Source organism: Sus scrofa, chromosome 5, assembly GCF_000003025.6.
Source record: "Sus scrofa isolate TJ Tabasco breed Duroc chromosome 5, Sscrofa11.1, whole genome shotgun sequence".
Classification (NCBI taxonomy): domain Eukaryota; kingdom Metazoa; phylum Chordata; class Mammalia; order Artiodactyla; family Suidae; genus Sus; species Sus scrofa.
Genome location: NC_010447.5, coordinates 4,904,454 through 4,919,022, shown reverse-complemented (window position 1 = coordinate 4,919,022; position 14,569 = coordinate 4,904,454). Strand labels below are relative to the sequence as shown.

General features: G+C 56.0%; 1 protein-coding gene across 1 annotated transcript in view; it reads left to right on the top strand.

Moving 5' to 3' along the window:
* PARVB (parvin beta) overlaps positions 1-12,356 on the top strand; it is a 108,828-nt gene extending 96,472 nt beyond the window's left edge. The window contains 4 exon segments of the mRNA XM_021091402.1: positions 662-730; positions 3,488-3,589; positions 8,386-8,458; positions 9,298-12,356. Of these exon segments, the coding sequence (XP_020947061.1) occupies positions 662-730; positions 3,488-3,589; positions 8,386-8,458; positions 9,298-9,374 (321 nt within the window). The 3' untranslated portion in view covers positions 9,375-12,356.

Below are 14,569 nucleotides of genomic sequence, written 5' to 3'. Positions count from 1 at the left end.
CTCCAGCTCTTCAGGGTGGGGCTCCGTCTCATGAATGGTCTTGCGTCTCCAGCACAGAGTAAATGTGGGTCGAATGAATGAGGCATTGGTTAGGGGCGGTGGTTGTCCTGACTTTGATTGAAGTTGGGTTTGATGACTGAGCCAAGTGACAGGGGGCAAGTTTTCCACTCCGGCCAGAGAGGAGGGGTCCGCGGCCCTTGGCGTGTGCTTAGCAAGGCTCAGAAAAATCTCTGCTTACCTGAGCTAAAGCCCTGGGTAGAGCTTCTTCCTCGGCTGAAACGGATGGCTGGGGCTCTGGGCAGCCTTTGCTCTGTCGCATAGTTCAAGCTTACATCTAGCAGACGTTTAAACATTTTGTCATCTCCCCCGACGGCTGTGTCCGTCTCGAAGGCACCGATGATGCTTTTCCGTAGGGGATGCTGATGAGGGCACGTGCGTGTGGATGGTGAGTGTGCCGTGGCGGGTGAATAGAGAGGTACAGTCGATTTAGGCATTTTCCCAGTAAAACCAAGGGCTATTGTGAGAATGTTTCATTGCAGAGGGAAGCCTTTTGCTTTAGCAAACAGACGCGATCACGGAAGCCAGGGACGGCAAAGGTCGCATCTGTCCCCTGGCGTGGTGCTGAATCAGTCATGCTCCCTGTTCTCTTGGCTTTTGACAGTCTCTCATCACGTTTGTGAACAAGCACTTGAACAAGCTGAATTTGGAGGTGACGGAACTAGAGACCCAGGTAAGCAGTGTTCTGGGTGGAAGGATCCTTCGTCCTGGGTCGTTTTCAGACAGCTTTCTGAGCTCCGGTGGGCCATCTTGTTAGGCAGGGAAGGACCATCTCGCAGCCCAGATAGCGCCAGCCCTGGCCGTCCTGATCGTTTTCTGGACCGCCTGTCTTAATTCCTTGGGGCTTCTGGAACAAAGGACCGTCAACAATACACATTTATAGTTCTGGAGGCTGGAAGTCCCAGATCCGCCAAACAAAGTGTTCGCAGGACTGGTTCCTTCTGAGGACCTGGCGTGCGGGGCCGGGGGTCCTATTCCAGCTTTGGTGGCTGGCTGGCCGTTGCTGGCTTTCGTTGGTCCTTAGATGTATCTTTTTTTTTTTTTTTTTTTTCCCTTTAAATGACCAAACCTGCAGTGTATGGAAGTTCCCAGGCTAGGGGTTGAATTGGAGCTGCAGCTGCCTGCCTCTGCCACAGCCATAGCAACACCGGGTCGAGCCACACCTGCCACCTATGCCATGGCTTGTGGCAACACTGGATCCTTAACCCACTGAGCGAGGCCAGGGATCGAACCCACATCCTCACAGAGACCATGTCGGGTTCTTAACCCACTGAGCCGCAGCAGGATGTATCATCTCAATCTCTGCTGTCATCTTCATGTGACTTTCTCCCGTGTGGGTGTCTGACCAAATTTCCCCTTTTTGGGAAAACGCAGTTGTGCTGGGTTAAGGCCCACCTTAATGAGCACATCTGAACTCCAGGACACCTGCAAAGACCCCATTTCCAAACGAGCTCACACTCTGAGCTTCTGGGGGTGTGTGTGGGGGTGTTAGGATGCCAGCACATCTTTTTTTGGGGGGGTGCAATTCACCAATCACACCTTCCAAGGTGTTACTGCACCCCCACCAAAGGGCTCAGTATGTGCTGGTCCCTGAGTCTGGAGTGTTCTGGCCCCCTGCTCTCCCCGGCTGGCCGGCCCCGACTGGCACCTAGCAAACACAGGCTAATACCCCTGTAATGCATATGTGCAAAATATCCCGCCTGCAGTAAGTCTGGAACCTCCATCTCCCCCCACCCTCCCATCGTGAAAGTGTGTTTCGAGCACTCGGCAAGCAGGAAGGACACAATATAATTTTTCCAGGATTAGCTGGGGGCTCGAATGTTGAGTCCTCGGCGCGGATTTTGCTAATGCGCAGCTGATCCTTCTGAAACCCCTGGGCGACTGTCTTCATTTCTCGCTCTTTCTTTAACTTTTCTCATTTGCTTTTCTAATTAAAGAAGTAATTCAGGTTCATTGTGGAAATGTCTGAAAATGCAGATAAGCAAAACAAATAAAAAGCACCCCTAATCCCATCACCCAGAGATAACGGTGCTGTGGTTTTGTTCCAAATCTTTTGTTTTTTTTTTTCTATGAGTAGCTCATCGCAGCCTGCTTGAGTCTGTATCTGAAAGCGGAAAGGTCCAGTTTTTTGGTTTTTGGGTTTTTTTGTTTGTTTGTTGGTATTTTATAGTTGCACCTGAGGCGTATAGAAGTTCTCTGGCCAGGAATTGAACCCTCACCTCTGCAGTGATGGGAGCCACGGACGTTGGAGTCTAAACTCACTGTCCCTCAGGGGGGATTCCTGAACGGTCCATTTTTAATGTGTGTATTTATTTGGGCGTTGTTTGCAAGTTCTCTTATTTTTTTAGCTGTTTGCTAATGCTGCACATGTAGCCTCTGATTATTTGTGACTTGATGTATCAACAGTGCATGTCCACCTGTTGGAAGGGAGCAGTCCTTTTTTCTGCTTCCTGCAATCTCCCCGTCATCCTCTCCAGAGGTAACTAACTACAGTTCACAGTTGGATGCATATTTTCTAGAAGACTTACAGATGCATACGTGAGGTTTTTGTTTTTTGGTAGTTTCCAGGCCAGGGATCGAACCCGAGCCACAGCAGTGACAATGCCAGGTCCTTATCCTCTAGGCCTCCAGAGAACTCCCATTAAATGTTTTATTTATTTATTTAATACTTTTTTTTTTTTTTTTTTTTGTCTTTTTAGGGCCGCACCTGAGGCATATGGAGGTTCCCAGGGTCAAATCAGAGCTACAGCCACCGGCTTACACCACAGCCATAGCCACACAGGATCTGAGACGGGTCTTTGACCTACACCATAGCTCATGGCAGCACCGAATCCTTAACCCACTGAGCAAGGCCAGGGATCGAACCTGTGTCCTTGGGGATGCTAGTCAAATTTGTTCCTGCTGAGTCACGATGGGAACTCCCCTTATTTATTTTTTTTAAATGACAATGGACCACACTGTATAGCTGTTTGGTAAAGTGATTTTTGTTACCACATAGCGTGGGCATCTTTTGTTACTAAATATTGTGGGCCTTCATCATCTGATTGCAGGCTCTCTCAACAAAGGATGGATGTTTTTGTGTGTGTGTGTCTTTTTGTCTTTTAGGGCCGTACTGGCAGCATGTGGAGGTTCCCAGGCTAGGAGTCGAATTGGAGCTGTAGCCTCAGGCCTTTGCCAGAGCCACAGTAACATGGGATCTGAGCCTCGTCTGCAACCTACACCAGAGCTTCTGGCAACACCAGATCCTTAACCCACCGAGCGAGGCCAGGGATCGAACCCGCGTCTTCATGGATGCTAGTTGGGTTGGTTAACCACTGAGCCACGACGGGAACTCCAAGGATGGATTTTCCTTTAAAACATTTTCCTCCTTTCGAGTGCATTGGCCGACTCCCTGCCCAGCCCAGAAACTTCACCGAGTGTTTCTCTGTAGTTTGCAGATGGTGTGTACCTGGTTCTGCTCATGGGTCTGCTGGAAGACTACTTCGTACCCCTGCACAACTTCTACCTGACCCCCGACAGCTTCCCCCAGAAGGCAGGTGCCTGGTCTCCATGCTGGGAGGGTCCCGGGACGCCCGGCTGGTCCAAGTGCCCCGCGTAGAATCCCCCAATCGCTCTGGAGTCGAGCCACAGTCTTCAAAAAATAAATACTGCCGGGAAAATGGTACTGCAATTGAAATAACCCTCAGGAGAGGAGGACGGGCAGTGCCTGATGCGTCCAGGGGCGGGCTCTTTCCCGCAGGACTGCCCTGGTTTTAATAGTTGTCATCGAACGCCCCTTGACTTTCAGCTCCTTCCCCTGTTCATGCCACACGGATGTCCCTCTGGGCTTCCTGCTGCTCCATGAGTCTCCTAAATCCCGTCTTCATGGGTGCCACGCAGCCCCTGGAGTGGCTCTGACAACACTGTCTTCATGTTCCCCAGTTTTGGGCGATTGGCTTGTTTGTTTTTTTCTCTATGAAAACAATGGGACATCAACTGGAATATGTAGATACAGATACATACACACACGTACAAATATATGGTAGGTTTCTTCATTCTTCTGGATTGTTTCCTTAGAAAGTCCCTCAAAGAGGATTGTGTGGGTCAGAGGGTGTGACTTCAGATTTGGGGTGGCTCTGTGGCCGGGGGATTTGCCTCCTGCCAGAGCTTCCCGAGGGCCAGCCCAACCCCAGCCATGTGTAGTGTGTCGCTTTAGAAACTAGGCTCCTGGCCTGACCATGTTGCTGGAACCTGAGAGCATCTGTCATTTTATTTTCCCGAAGTGCTAGACCCGTGAGTCGGAGAGGCAGACAATGCAAAAGCGGGCGGCAGCAGCCAGGGAAACATCGGGAAGCGGGGCCAGTGTTTATCAATCTGCCGGCTCCTGGCACCTCGCAGGCAGTTTGCTCGCAGCCAAATGTCGATTCCGCCTCGCCTGCTGAGATGGAATCAGAACAGATTAGCGAGGTCCTGGCACGTCCGCGTCCGTGGCTCGCAGGGGGAACCGGATGCTCGGGGCTGTGCCGAGCCCAGTTGGGAAGCAAGAAGACAGTTTGGTGACGGGGCTCCTGCGTTTCCGTCCCTTTCTGTGCCTGGTGGCAGAAGTGTGTTTTTGGAGAGGTCTTTTCTTTATTCGAATGACTAAGAAGGGTGCATTTAGCCAGGCTGTCTCGAGCTGGGTGTCTTCCCAGGATGGGCCCTGTGCAGTGATAGGGACGCCCCCTCCAGCCTCTGTCCCTTCCAGACGAGGGGGGTCTCTGTGAGCTGCGGCTCTGGCCTCTCAGTCTGTCTTCACCTCCGATCGAGAGCCAGGAGAGGAGGGCGCCCAGCGTGCAGTTAGACCCTCACGGAGGGGAGTCGCTGGGGCTCTGCTTGGAGGAGGCAGTGATGCTAGAGGGTCCTTACCTGGCCTCGTGGACTCCCAGCTCTCCTCTCTGTAGGCAGTGATGGTGTCACGGTGCCACTGGGAAGCTCCTAGTGAGCCGCGGGAGTTATGAACCCCCAGGTCCTCCCAGCCACCTCATGTGGACCCGAACCCACTTCACGCTGGTCCCAGTACCTGAGCTCCCGGTCACCTCGTGTAGACGCAGCCAGGCAGTGGTGACATGTGCAGTGGGACCGTCACAAAGCATCCCCCGAGCCCGAGGCTCCATGAGGTGCCGGGAATCTTTGCAGCAGCAGCAGGAGACAGAGGCTCAGTGAGCAAAATCAGACGTGTCATGGGCGTATGTGTGTGTGTGCGCGCGCGTGTATGTGTGTGTGTGTTTTGGCTTTTATTTTTTTGTCTTTTTAGGGCCGCACCTGAGGCATATGGAGGTTCCCAGGTCAGGGGTTGAAGCAGAGCTGTAGCCGCCAGCGTACACCACAGCCACAACAACACCAGCTCTGAGCCTCATCTGTGACCTACACCACAGCTCACAGCAACACCGGATCCTTAACCCATTGAGCGAGGCCAGGGATCGAACCTGCATCCTCATGGATCCAACCCGTGTCCTCATGGATGCTAGTCGGGTTTGCTAACCGCTGAGCCACTGTGGGAACTCCCCATGGGCTTGTGGTTTTAAACAACTGCACTGGGTTTTAAAAAGACTGGGCATCTCTGACTCTGTAGGTTCCTGCAAACAAATGGCCCCTTGAACCATCTCAGAGGCCTGGGTACCACCCACAGCATCTTGTGTGAGGCCCAGCACTTGATCCTTACGCTGGGCTGGCTGCTTGGCTGGGTACCTGGGCCCATCAGTCATCTCGTGGAATATGCCACAGTGTCCCTCTCTCTGGGGGTGGAGTGTGTCCTGGAGACCTGGAGATCAGTGGGAGTGAACCCAGGGCGGGCTTTGCACTTGCAGGGGGCTTTGCCTTCTGTCCCTCCACCAGCGAGGAAACGCGGCGTGGGGAGGGTCACCAGCGAGGAAACGCGGCGTGGGGAGGGTCACCAGCGAGGAAACGCGGCGTGGGGAGGGTCCCGCAGGCGGCAGGGGCTGAGCTGGAAGAGCCCCTCCTGTTGGGGATGCACTAGTCTTCTGTCTCCTGGCCAGGTTTTAGAATATCCTCTGCATTTCAGAGAGAAAGGACTTCTGGGTCCTGCCAGTGGGCGGACTCGCAGCAGCAGTGCGGGGCTTTGGGTTCAGTGTGTGGCCTTGGAGGGCGGGGTCCTCACACTCTGGGGTCAGAGTCAGGGTCAGGGAGGTGGCCTCACGTCCTCGTGGCTGTTCGCTGTTCTCTGGGCCCAGTCCGTGGGGCCGGGCTCCGGGGATGCTTCTCTGCCTGGGGAGAGGTCGTTGCGGGTGAGACACGGAGCTGAGCGAGGATGGAAGGCGGTGGGGGACGTTTCCCATCTGGCAGTTTCCTTGGAGTTCCCTTCGTGGCTCAGTGGGAATGAACCCGACTAGCGTCCATGAGGACGTGGGTTCCATCCCTGGTCTCGCTCAGAGGGTTAAGGATCCTGCGTGGCCGTGGCTGTGGTGTGGGCCAGCAGCTGCAGCTCCTATTCGACCCCTAGCCTAGGAACCTCCGTATGCCATGAATGGGGCCCTAAGAAAGACCTCCCCCCAAAAAAATCATTTGGGCAGAGCAGCTGCACAGAGTGGGACTTGGGGTAGGGGGGCGCCCCCTTCCCGCTCCGTGGGGCAGGAGTGGAGCCTTGTGGACTTAACCTCGCTCCACACCCGTGCTGGGGGAGGACCCTGCGGGCCTGGAGGGGCCCACGTGGGCTGCTGCTCAGACCCGCTTGCTCTGCGCCTCCCTCTTGGCCGTCCTGGCTCCGTCTCAACTCCGAGCCAGGGGGGCGTGTGAGTGAGGTGACCTGCCTGGTGGGCAGTGGACGGCCGAGGAGGCAGGACGCTCTTAGAGAAGGCGACCCAAGTTCCAGATCCCTAGGCGGGCGGGCTGAGTCCCGGCTCCATCTCTCGGAGCCTCGCACCTTTCTTGGCACAGACGCCCTCACCTGTTTAGCCACAGGATCCCTCTGTAAACGGGAGGTCACAGACCTGCTCTCCATTTCCCGTGCTCACCCCACCTCTGAGGCTCAGCCAGGCGTGGCCCCCCACCAGGCCCACTCCGGCAGCCTGCCTCCTGGTCCCCTCGGCCTCGGACCCGGCCGGGCAGCCTCTGATCCTTGCAGCCCGCCCAGCCCGGGGCCTGAGTGGCCTGCTTGCTCTGGGCTACATCCCCGGGGTCAGGGCCCAGGTGCTGTGGACGCCCAGCAGGTGGTGGCTTTCTTTGCTTGTCCCGGGGCTGCTTGCCTGCTGCTGTCGTGGCCCCAAGGCCTCCTGCAGTACCTCCAGGTACCCTGCAGTACCTCGTGGGCTGGACTAACTGAGGGTGATTGTGCTTAAGTCTTTTTCCAGGTTATTGGTCAAACCACCTCGCAGGTAAACTTGCTGTTTCTGATTCGTTTGCCCTGAAATCATGAACATCTTACTGTTTAAAAGGTGTTTGATTACAGAGAATCCTGAAGTCCGTTGTAGCTCTGACCTTTGTGATTTATTTCATTTTTTGGTCCCCTGCCTCCACCTCACCCCCTGCCAGCCTTTGCTCGAAGCAGACGTCTGGCTGGCTGTGATCTGGTTGACCGCCGGCCCCTCTGGTTCAGGTGGACAGCGACACAGCAGAGGTGCCTCTGTGTCTAACCTCTGCAGCACCGCCAGCGGGATGCCAGCCTCAAGCGTCCCATGGGCTCAGGGCTGGCAGGGAGAGGCCGTTGGGAGTGCGGATGTGGCCACCTTGCTGGGGCATCAAGCAGGTTGAGGACCAGGACCGGGCCTCTGCCGCAGCCACCAGTGGCCTGATTTCGGTTCTAGCAGGGTCTGCCCTGTGCCAGGGCCACAGATGCCCCTGCCAGGAGCACAGCTGTCATGCTCAGCTCACTTGAGGCCCTTCCGGCAGACAGCAGGTGGCTGCTGTGTGCTGGGGATGGTGCACAGGGCTGGGTACCTTTGGGAAGTGACCTGTTCTCTCTGAGCCTCTGTTTCCTCATCTGGGAAAGGGAGTCACGGTCACTTGTCATCATGTGGGTGTGTCGGGGCCTGGGGTAGAGCAGGTGCTTGGGGACCCCAGCCCTCGAGGGCAGAGTTTGGTGCCTGCATCCCAGCATGTCCCAGCACCCCCGTCCCATCACTGATGAGCAGAGAGAGTGAGGACCGTTTGGTGAATGTGTGTTGCCCGCAGCACCCCCCACCCCGCTCTGCCCCAGGCACCCTGGTCCTCGGGGGTGTAGGTATTGCAAAGGCTCACTCTGGCCACACTTGCCCCCCACCCCCGTCCCTTCAGAGGGAAACAGTGGGCATCGGAGGGGGGGCGGGAGTGCTGTGACCAGCCGCAGACTGGGTGCTAACTCTAGCTTCCTCGCAGGTCCATAATGTGTCGTTTGCCTTTGAGCTGATGCTGGACGGAGGGCTTAAGAAACCCAAGGCTCGACCCGAAGGTAATGCCCCAACTGGGGTGTCAGAGGGGCTGGAGGGCTGGCCGTGTCTCCCATCGGGCCCCGTGTGTGTGGCTCAAAGTTGGTGGCTCCTATGCCGGGGTTTCAGGGCCCGAGAGGACTGACTGTGCTGGTGGAGCCCCCAAGGCCGGTTCTTTAGTAACCGCTTGGCTTGGGGTCCCGACCTCTGCCCCACAGCCTCAGGCTGGAGATGCTGCTTCAGGCCTTGAAAGGGTATTGAAGGTTTACTGCAGTTTCTTGCCTGTTGGGTCCTTGTCCTGAGCAGGAATGCAGCCTGGCCACGCCCCGTGAGGCCTGAATGGCAGTGAGGGAGCCAGGACAGCCCCGGCGAGGGGCCACCTCCCCGTCCCTACCTGGTGCCTATGTTAAATGACCTGTCCCATGAATCTCCCACTCGAGTGGTGGTCTGAGTGCCTGGTGTCCTGCCTCGGGCCCCACCAGGTGCCCGAGCCTGATGGGGTGGGACAGCAGCTCCCACCTGCCCTGCCCCAGGAGGTCCCGCGTGGTCCTATCATAGAATGGCCTGTGGGCGTTTGGTCCCCAGTGTCCTGGGCTGCCGTAGCCCCCACACCATCGGTCCAGGGATTGTCCGATGCAGATCCTAGAAGAAGCATCCTTTTCCTCGCCATCCCAGGCACTCCTCCCGGGATGGGGGTGGGGGTGGCCTGGGGGCTCTTGCAGCAGCCTGGCTGGAGATGGTGCTGCCCAGAGCGTCCAGAGGTGCTCTGCTGGGGACACAGCGGATGCCCCGTGTCCCAGATGCCGGCACCAGGGCTTGGGGTGCAGCCTCTTGTCTGCCCTTGGTCTCTTTCCTTCCGTAGACGTGGTGAACCTGGACCTGAAATCCACACTGAGGGTTCTTTACAACCTGTTCACCAAGTACAAGCACCTGGAGTGACAGCGGAGCAGAGACCGCGGTGGGGGGGGCTGTGCCGGCTCTGCCCCCCTCCCCCCGAGCCCCCCCCCTCCTGTCGTTCCCCACCCCCACGCTCCCTTTCTCTGGTTGTGACACTCTTGTCTCCTTCCTCGTCTGCTGCGGCGGGATCCTTTGAAATGCACGTTCCAAACACCAGTGCCTGAGTTGGCAGCCTCTCTTTACCTGGGGGGTGCTGAGCCCCATGCCGTCGGCCTTGATCTAAAGGTGGAAAGGAAAAAAAGCGGGCACCCCACCCCTCCGCCCTGGGAGGGGCCGTCAGCGATCACAGGGGCTCCAAAGGCACAGGCAGCTTTGCAGCCGCGGTGATGGCTTGTCTGTCCTGCCCGCATCCCCTGGGCCGGGCTCTCCTCGGAAGCAAGGCTTTTTTAAAAAGGTTTTAAATGTGAAAAGCATGTTGCAGTTTTCAAAACGCCCCCTTAAGTCCCAGAAGCTTTAGCTGTGACAGGGCTGTCCGCTCCCCCCCTTCCCCCCACCCCCGGCCACTCAGCGTGTGTTCATTTTGCTGCATAGACATCTGGGACCCCGAGGGCCCGGCCGCCACGGTCCAGGGAGGAGAGGTTTCTGAGGCGTTTCTTTATTCCTGCCACGGCTGAGAGGGCTGTGTCGGAGCTGCATCTGAACTGCAGGCGGAGGGGCTGCCTGGGAAGTTTCCAGCCCCAGGGGCCCTCTCTGGGGGTGGGGATGCACTTGAAAAACACCTTTAAACCAGCCGGGCGTGTTCGTTTGCTCAGGCTGCCGTAACAAAGGGCCGCCGACTGGGGTCCCGGACTGGAGGCTGGGAGTTGAGGTCAAGGTGATCCGAGCCTTGCTCCTTGGCTCGGGGACGCCGTCTCCACCCTGTCTCTTCACATCTTCCCTCCGGGTCCGAGTCCTCGTCACTGCTTATGAGGACACCAATCAAGACCCTGGGCCCCAAATACGGTTGCGTTTGAAGTCCTGGGGTTAGGACCGCGGCGTGCGGGTTCTGGGGGTTCAGCTCCGCCCCTAACAGGGGATGTGACTGTTACCCCTCCCCCTGCCCCACCCCGACTCCTAGCTTCCAGCGCCCCATCGGCATCCTTGGGGCGCCCACCTTGGCTCAGGAGAGAAGTGAGGACCCATCCGCCAGGGCTCAGGTGGTCCTAGGCTGGGTCACCCCACCCCCAACCCCGGGCTCCGGAGCTGGGACTTTGATGCCACCCCTGAGCTCCCCCAGCAAGATGGGCCTCTCTCTTCTCTTTGATGTTGGCCTTCCTGCTACCGAACAGAGCTGTCGAGTAAGTTGTTAATATGGCACTGAATACCGACGCTCAAGACTGAGAAACCAGTCTAATATTCTGTGTTTGCTCCGGCGGCTGCCAGGCTGGGGGTGGGTTCAGAAGAGCTGTTTTGACGGAGGTAGCTACCCAGCAGGGGAAAGAAATAATAAACGGCATTACGGCGTCTCCCGCGGGATGCGGCGACATGAAAGGACCACGGTGACAAAATAGCCGAGGCTGGAACATCCTGTGCCTTCCTTACACGCAGCATCTCCGTGACCGGCTGATGGAGACCGAGTCACCTGCCTTGTCACGTGGGCTTGGCGAGGGCCTGATTCCTGGGGGCCGAGGGGTGGGCGTGGGGAGGGGCTGAAGGAGGTGAGGTGGGGGTGGGATCGGAAAGAAGCCTGGGGTCTTCAGCCCCGGTGGGCGGCCCTGGTCTATTCCACACCCTGGAGGGAGGGTGGGGGTGGGGTGGGGAGTTCAGCTTCCGGCCAGGAGCCCACCTCACGCTCTTCGTGTCTCACGTAGGAGAGAAACAGGGGCGAAAGATAGGTGGGAAGATTGTACGTGGGCACTTTGGTCTCCAAATGCTGATTTAAGGCCGTATGCCAACCAAGGAGTGAGTTGGCATCCCCGTTTTTCCAAGTTGGTGCAGTGGTATCCCTGTGCCTCCCGCCCACTGGTGGGCCCCCTCGGGCTGCACGCATCTCGATTCCCTCCCTTCCAGGCTGGCTTGAACCAGAGGTGAGAGCAAGGCCTGGACAGATACTTGTGGGGGGCGGTGCTCCGGGCAGAGGTCAGGGGGGACTCTGCTCGAGGCCGATCCCTCCTCTGGGGATTCGCCCATCCTCCCTCTTACCTTGGGGACAAGAGCTGTCTAGGCAGGTGTTTCGGGGCGGGGATGGCCCCTCCGTGGAGTGCCACACGCTGGGGCATCTCGTGGGCAGCAGGAACAGCTTGCTTTTGATGCTCCTTGGCGTGCAGAGGCTTCCCTCTGAGCCCTTGATTGAGGAAGGTTCTGGAAGCCTTCCTCCTCAGCTGCCTCCCATTTCCAGTGAATTGTTTTGCCCCCGGAAGTGGGACCATCTTTCTCAGGGACTGTGAAACCAGGATCATATGCACCCGTGTGGCCACGGGCTGGCAGCGAACCACTCGCCTCCTCGTATCCTTTGGGTGGTGTGTCTTTGACACCACCCCCGCCCCCGCCCAGTTTGGGGAGCCTGCTGGCAGCTCTGGTCCTCTCAAACAACCAGCAAGCACTGACCCTGGAGCCCCTTGTTCCCAGATGTGACGCAGAGCTGTGTGGCTTTTTTTTTTTTTTTTTTCCTTTTTAGGGTTGCACCTGTGGCATATGGACGTTCCCAGGTTAATCAGAGCTGCAGCTGCCAGCCTGCACCCCATCCATCGCAACACCGGATGCCAGCTGTGTCTGCGCCCTTCCCGCAGCTCACAGCAGCACCGGATCCTTAACCCACTGAGCGAGGCCAGGGATGGAACCTGCATCCTCATGGTTACTAGCCGGGTTTGTATCCACGGAGCCACAATGGAAACTCCCAGAGCTGTGTTTTTTTAAAGCGACCGAATCCTCTTCCCCAACCTGTGTGTCAGTATTTTATTGTCTTTAATTGTTGTAAGCCGTGTTTACGTAGGATTTCTGGATATTAAATAAAAGCCACTGGAACCCTGGCTGTCTTGTGGACCTAGCCCTCGTCTTTTATGAATCCTTCTGTCCCCGTTCTGTCTGGCTCATCGTCTGGCATGGGTGTCTGGTGTGAATGGGGTGCCGTCAGGAACGCCTCCCCGTCCAGCCCTCCCCTCCCCACGGGGGACACAGAATCTCTGCTTCCACCAGGGTCCCCGCCTGGTGGCAACCTGGCCGCTTGCCCTCAGCAGAATTCAGAGAAGGAAGGGACCTTCTGAGTCCTCTCGTGGGAGCCGTTCCCAGGCAGGAGCCAGCTCGGGGCTGACAGAGGGTCTTGGACACTGCAGAGATGGGGACTCTTCCTTGGGCAAGGACAGCGTCTTGTGGTTAGGAAGCTCAGATTTGTTGGGATTTTGTGGGGTTTTTCAGCCCCTGTGAAACGTCCCACGGGCCAGGAATCAACCACGAGCTGCAGCAGCGACCAGAGCCACTGCAGTGACAACACCGAATCCTTAACCTGCTGCACCACAAGGAAACTCCAGTTTTCATTTTGAGTAGAAATCTCCTCTTGGGAATCTAATTTGAGTCAATAAATTATTATTATCTCATTAGCAACGAGAGTCAAGTGTAACCCCCGGGGGGGGGGATGTGGGGGCCCCCAGGAGCTCAGCACAACAGGAGCTTAGTCAGTGTTTATTGAGGGACTCCTGGGTGCCAGCTAGGTCCTGGGGGGTGCGGCAGGGACCAGGGGGACACAGCCGCTGCCCGGGAACTGGAGAGCAGAGGGCTACATGCAACCAGGGCAAATTCTGGGAAGAAAACGAGACAGCGCCGTGTAGCGAGACCGAGGCAAGTAGGAGGTTCAGAGGCAGAGGGATTTGGGGTCAGACCTGTGATTCACACATCCCCTGCCCCCTCGGACCCAAGAGCACCCTGCGGTTCATTCCAGCAGTGGGCTGTGGACAACCACGATAGGGTCCCCAAAAGCGAAACGTTTCATCTGTGAAACAGAGACAGACTCACAGGCATAGAGAACAGACTCGTGGCGGCCAAGCGGGAGGGGATGGGGGAGGAAGGGGTTGGGAGGTTGGGATTAGCAGGTGCAAACTTATATATACAGGACGGATAAACAGGGCTTTTCTGTACAGCACGGGGACTATATTCAATATCCTGTGATAAACCATATTGGGAACGGGTGTGAAAAAGGGTGGATATATGTACCTGAATCACTTTGCTGTAGACCTGAAACTAACCCAACAGTCTCAATCAGCTGTTTTGAAATACATGTCTTTCAAAGTCAAATGTTTAAGTCCCATCATATATTTAAGCACAGGTCTCCTTTGCTGACCCTCAGCGTACTTTTCCAAACACCTAAGCAGGATTCTGGCTTTCTACCACCCGTATCTGGAGTGCTCCCTCTGGATTTCTCCCCACATTAGTCGTTTAAACCATGGACAAGGCGAGCCTGAAACAGTGTTCCAGAACGCCAGGGAGGAAGGCGTACGCAAGGCATGATGGGACAGGAGGTAGGACGATGGCGTGGTCTTGCGAGGCGTCCATCCTGTGGACAGTTGAGCATCCGAAAGCATGTAGCCCACTGCATTCAAACAAGCCTTGCGTTTATGGTGATACAAAGCAAAGATGAAGGCGAAAACTTTCTTTTAACATTTTATATTTACGTGATTTAAGACTGAGAGGTTGCTAGACTAGTTTAAAGACTTCCTGTATTTGCCTCGATGCCCTTAAATAGTAACATTTTCTTGTATTTGCTTCATCCTATGTCCTTGATAGAGATGCAGGTGCAGGTATTTAGATACAGATCAGCCTCTGCAGAGGGAAGTCTATGGGTCTGTCTAGCTAATTGTCGATCTTTCCTTGATCTTTGTAAATTGCACACACTGTGCCCTTTTCTCTCTAAATACATTGATGTATCTTTCCTAAAAACCAAATCATTCTGTTCCACAATTTCAGGACAAGTGTCATGACCAGGAAATAACACGGATACAATAGCACTATCTAATCTACTGGCCTGAATTACATTGTCCCCGGCTGTCCCAGGAATGTCCTTTGACTGAAAGAAACGCATTGCAATTTTGTCCCATCTCGCCAGTCTCTTTAATCTGGACTAGTTCTTCAGTCTCTCACGCTTTGTGACACGGATGCTGACGAAGACAGGACAGTTATCGTCTAGAAGCTCTCTCTCGGCGTGGATTTGTCTGATGGTCCCCTTGTGATTAGATTCGAGTTGTGTGTTTTTTGGCAGAAGCTACGTG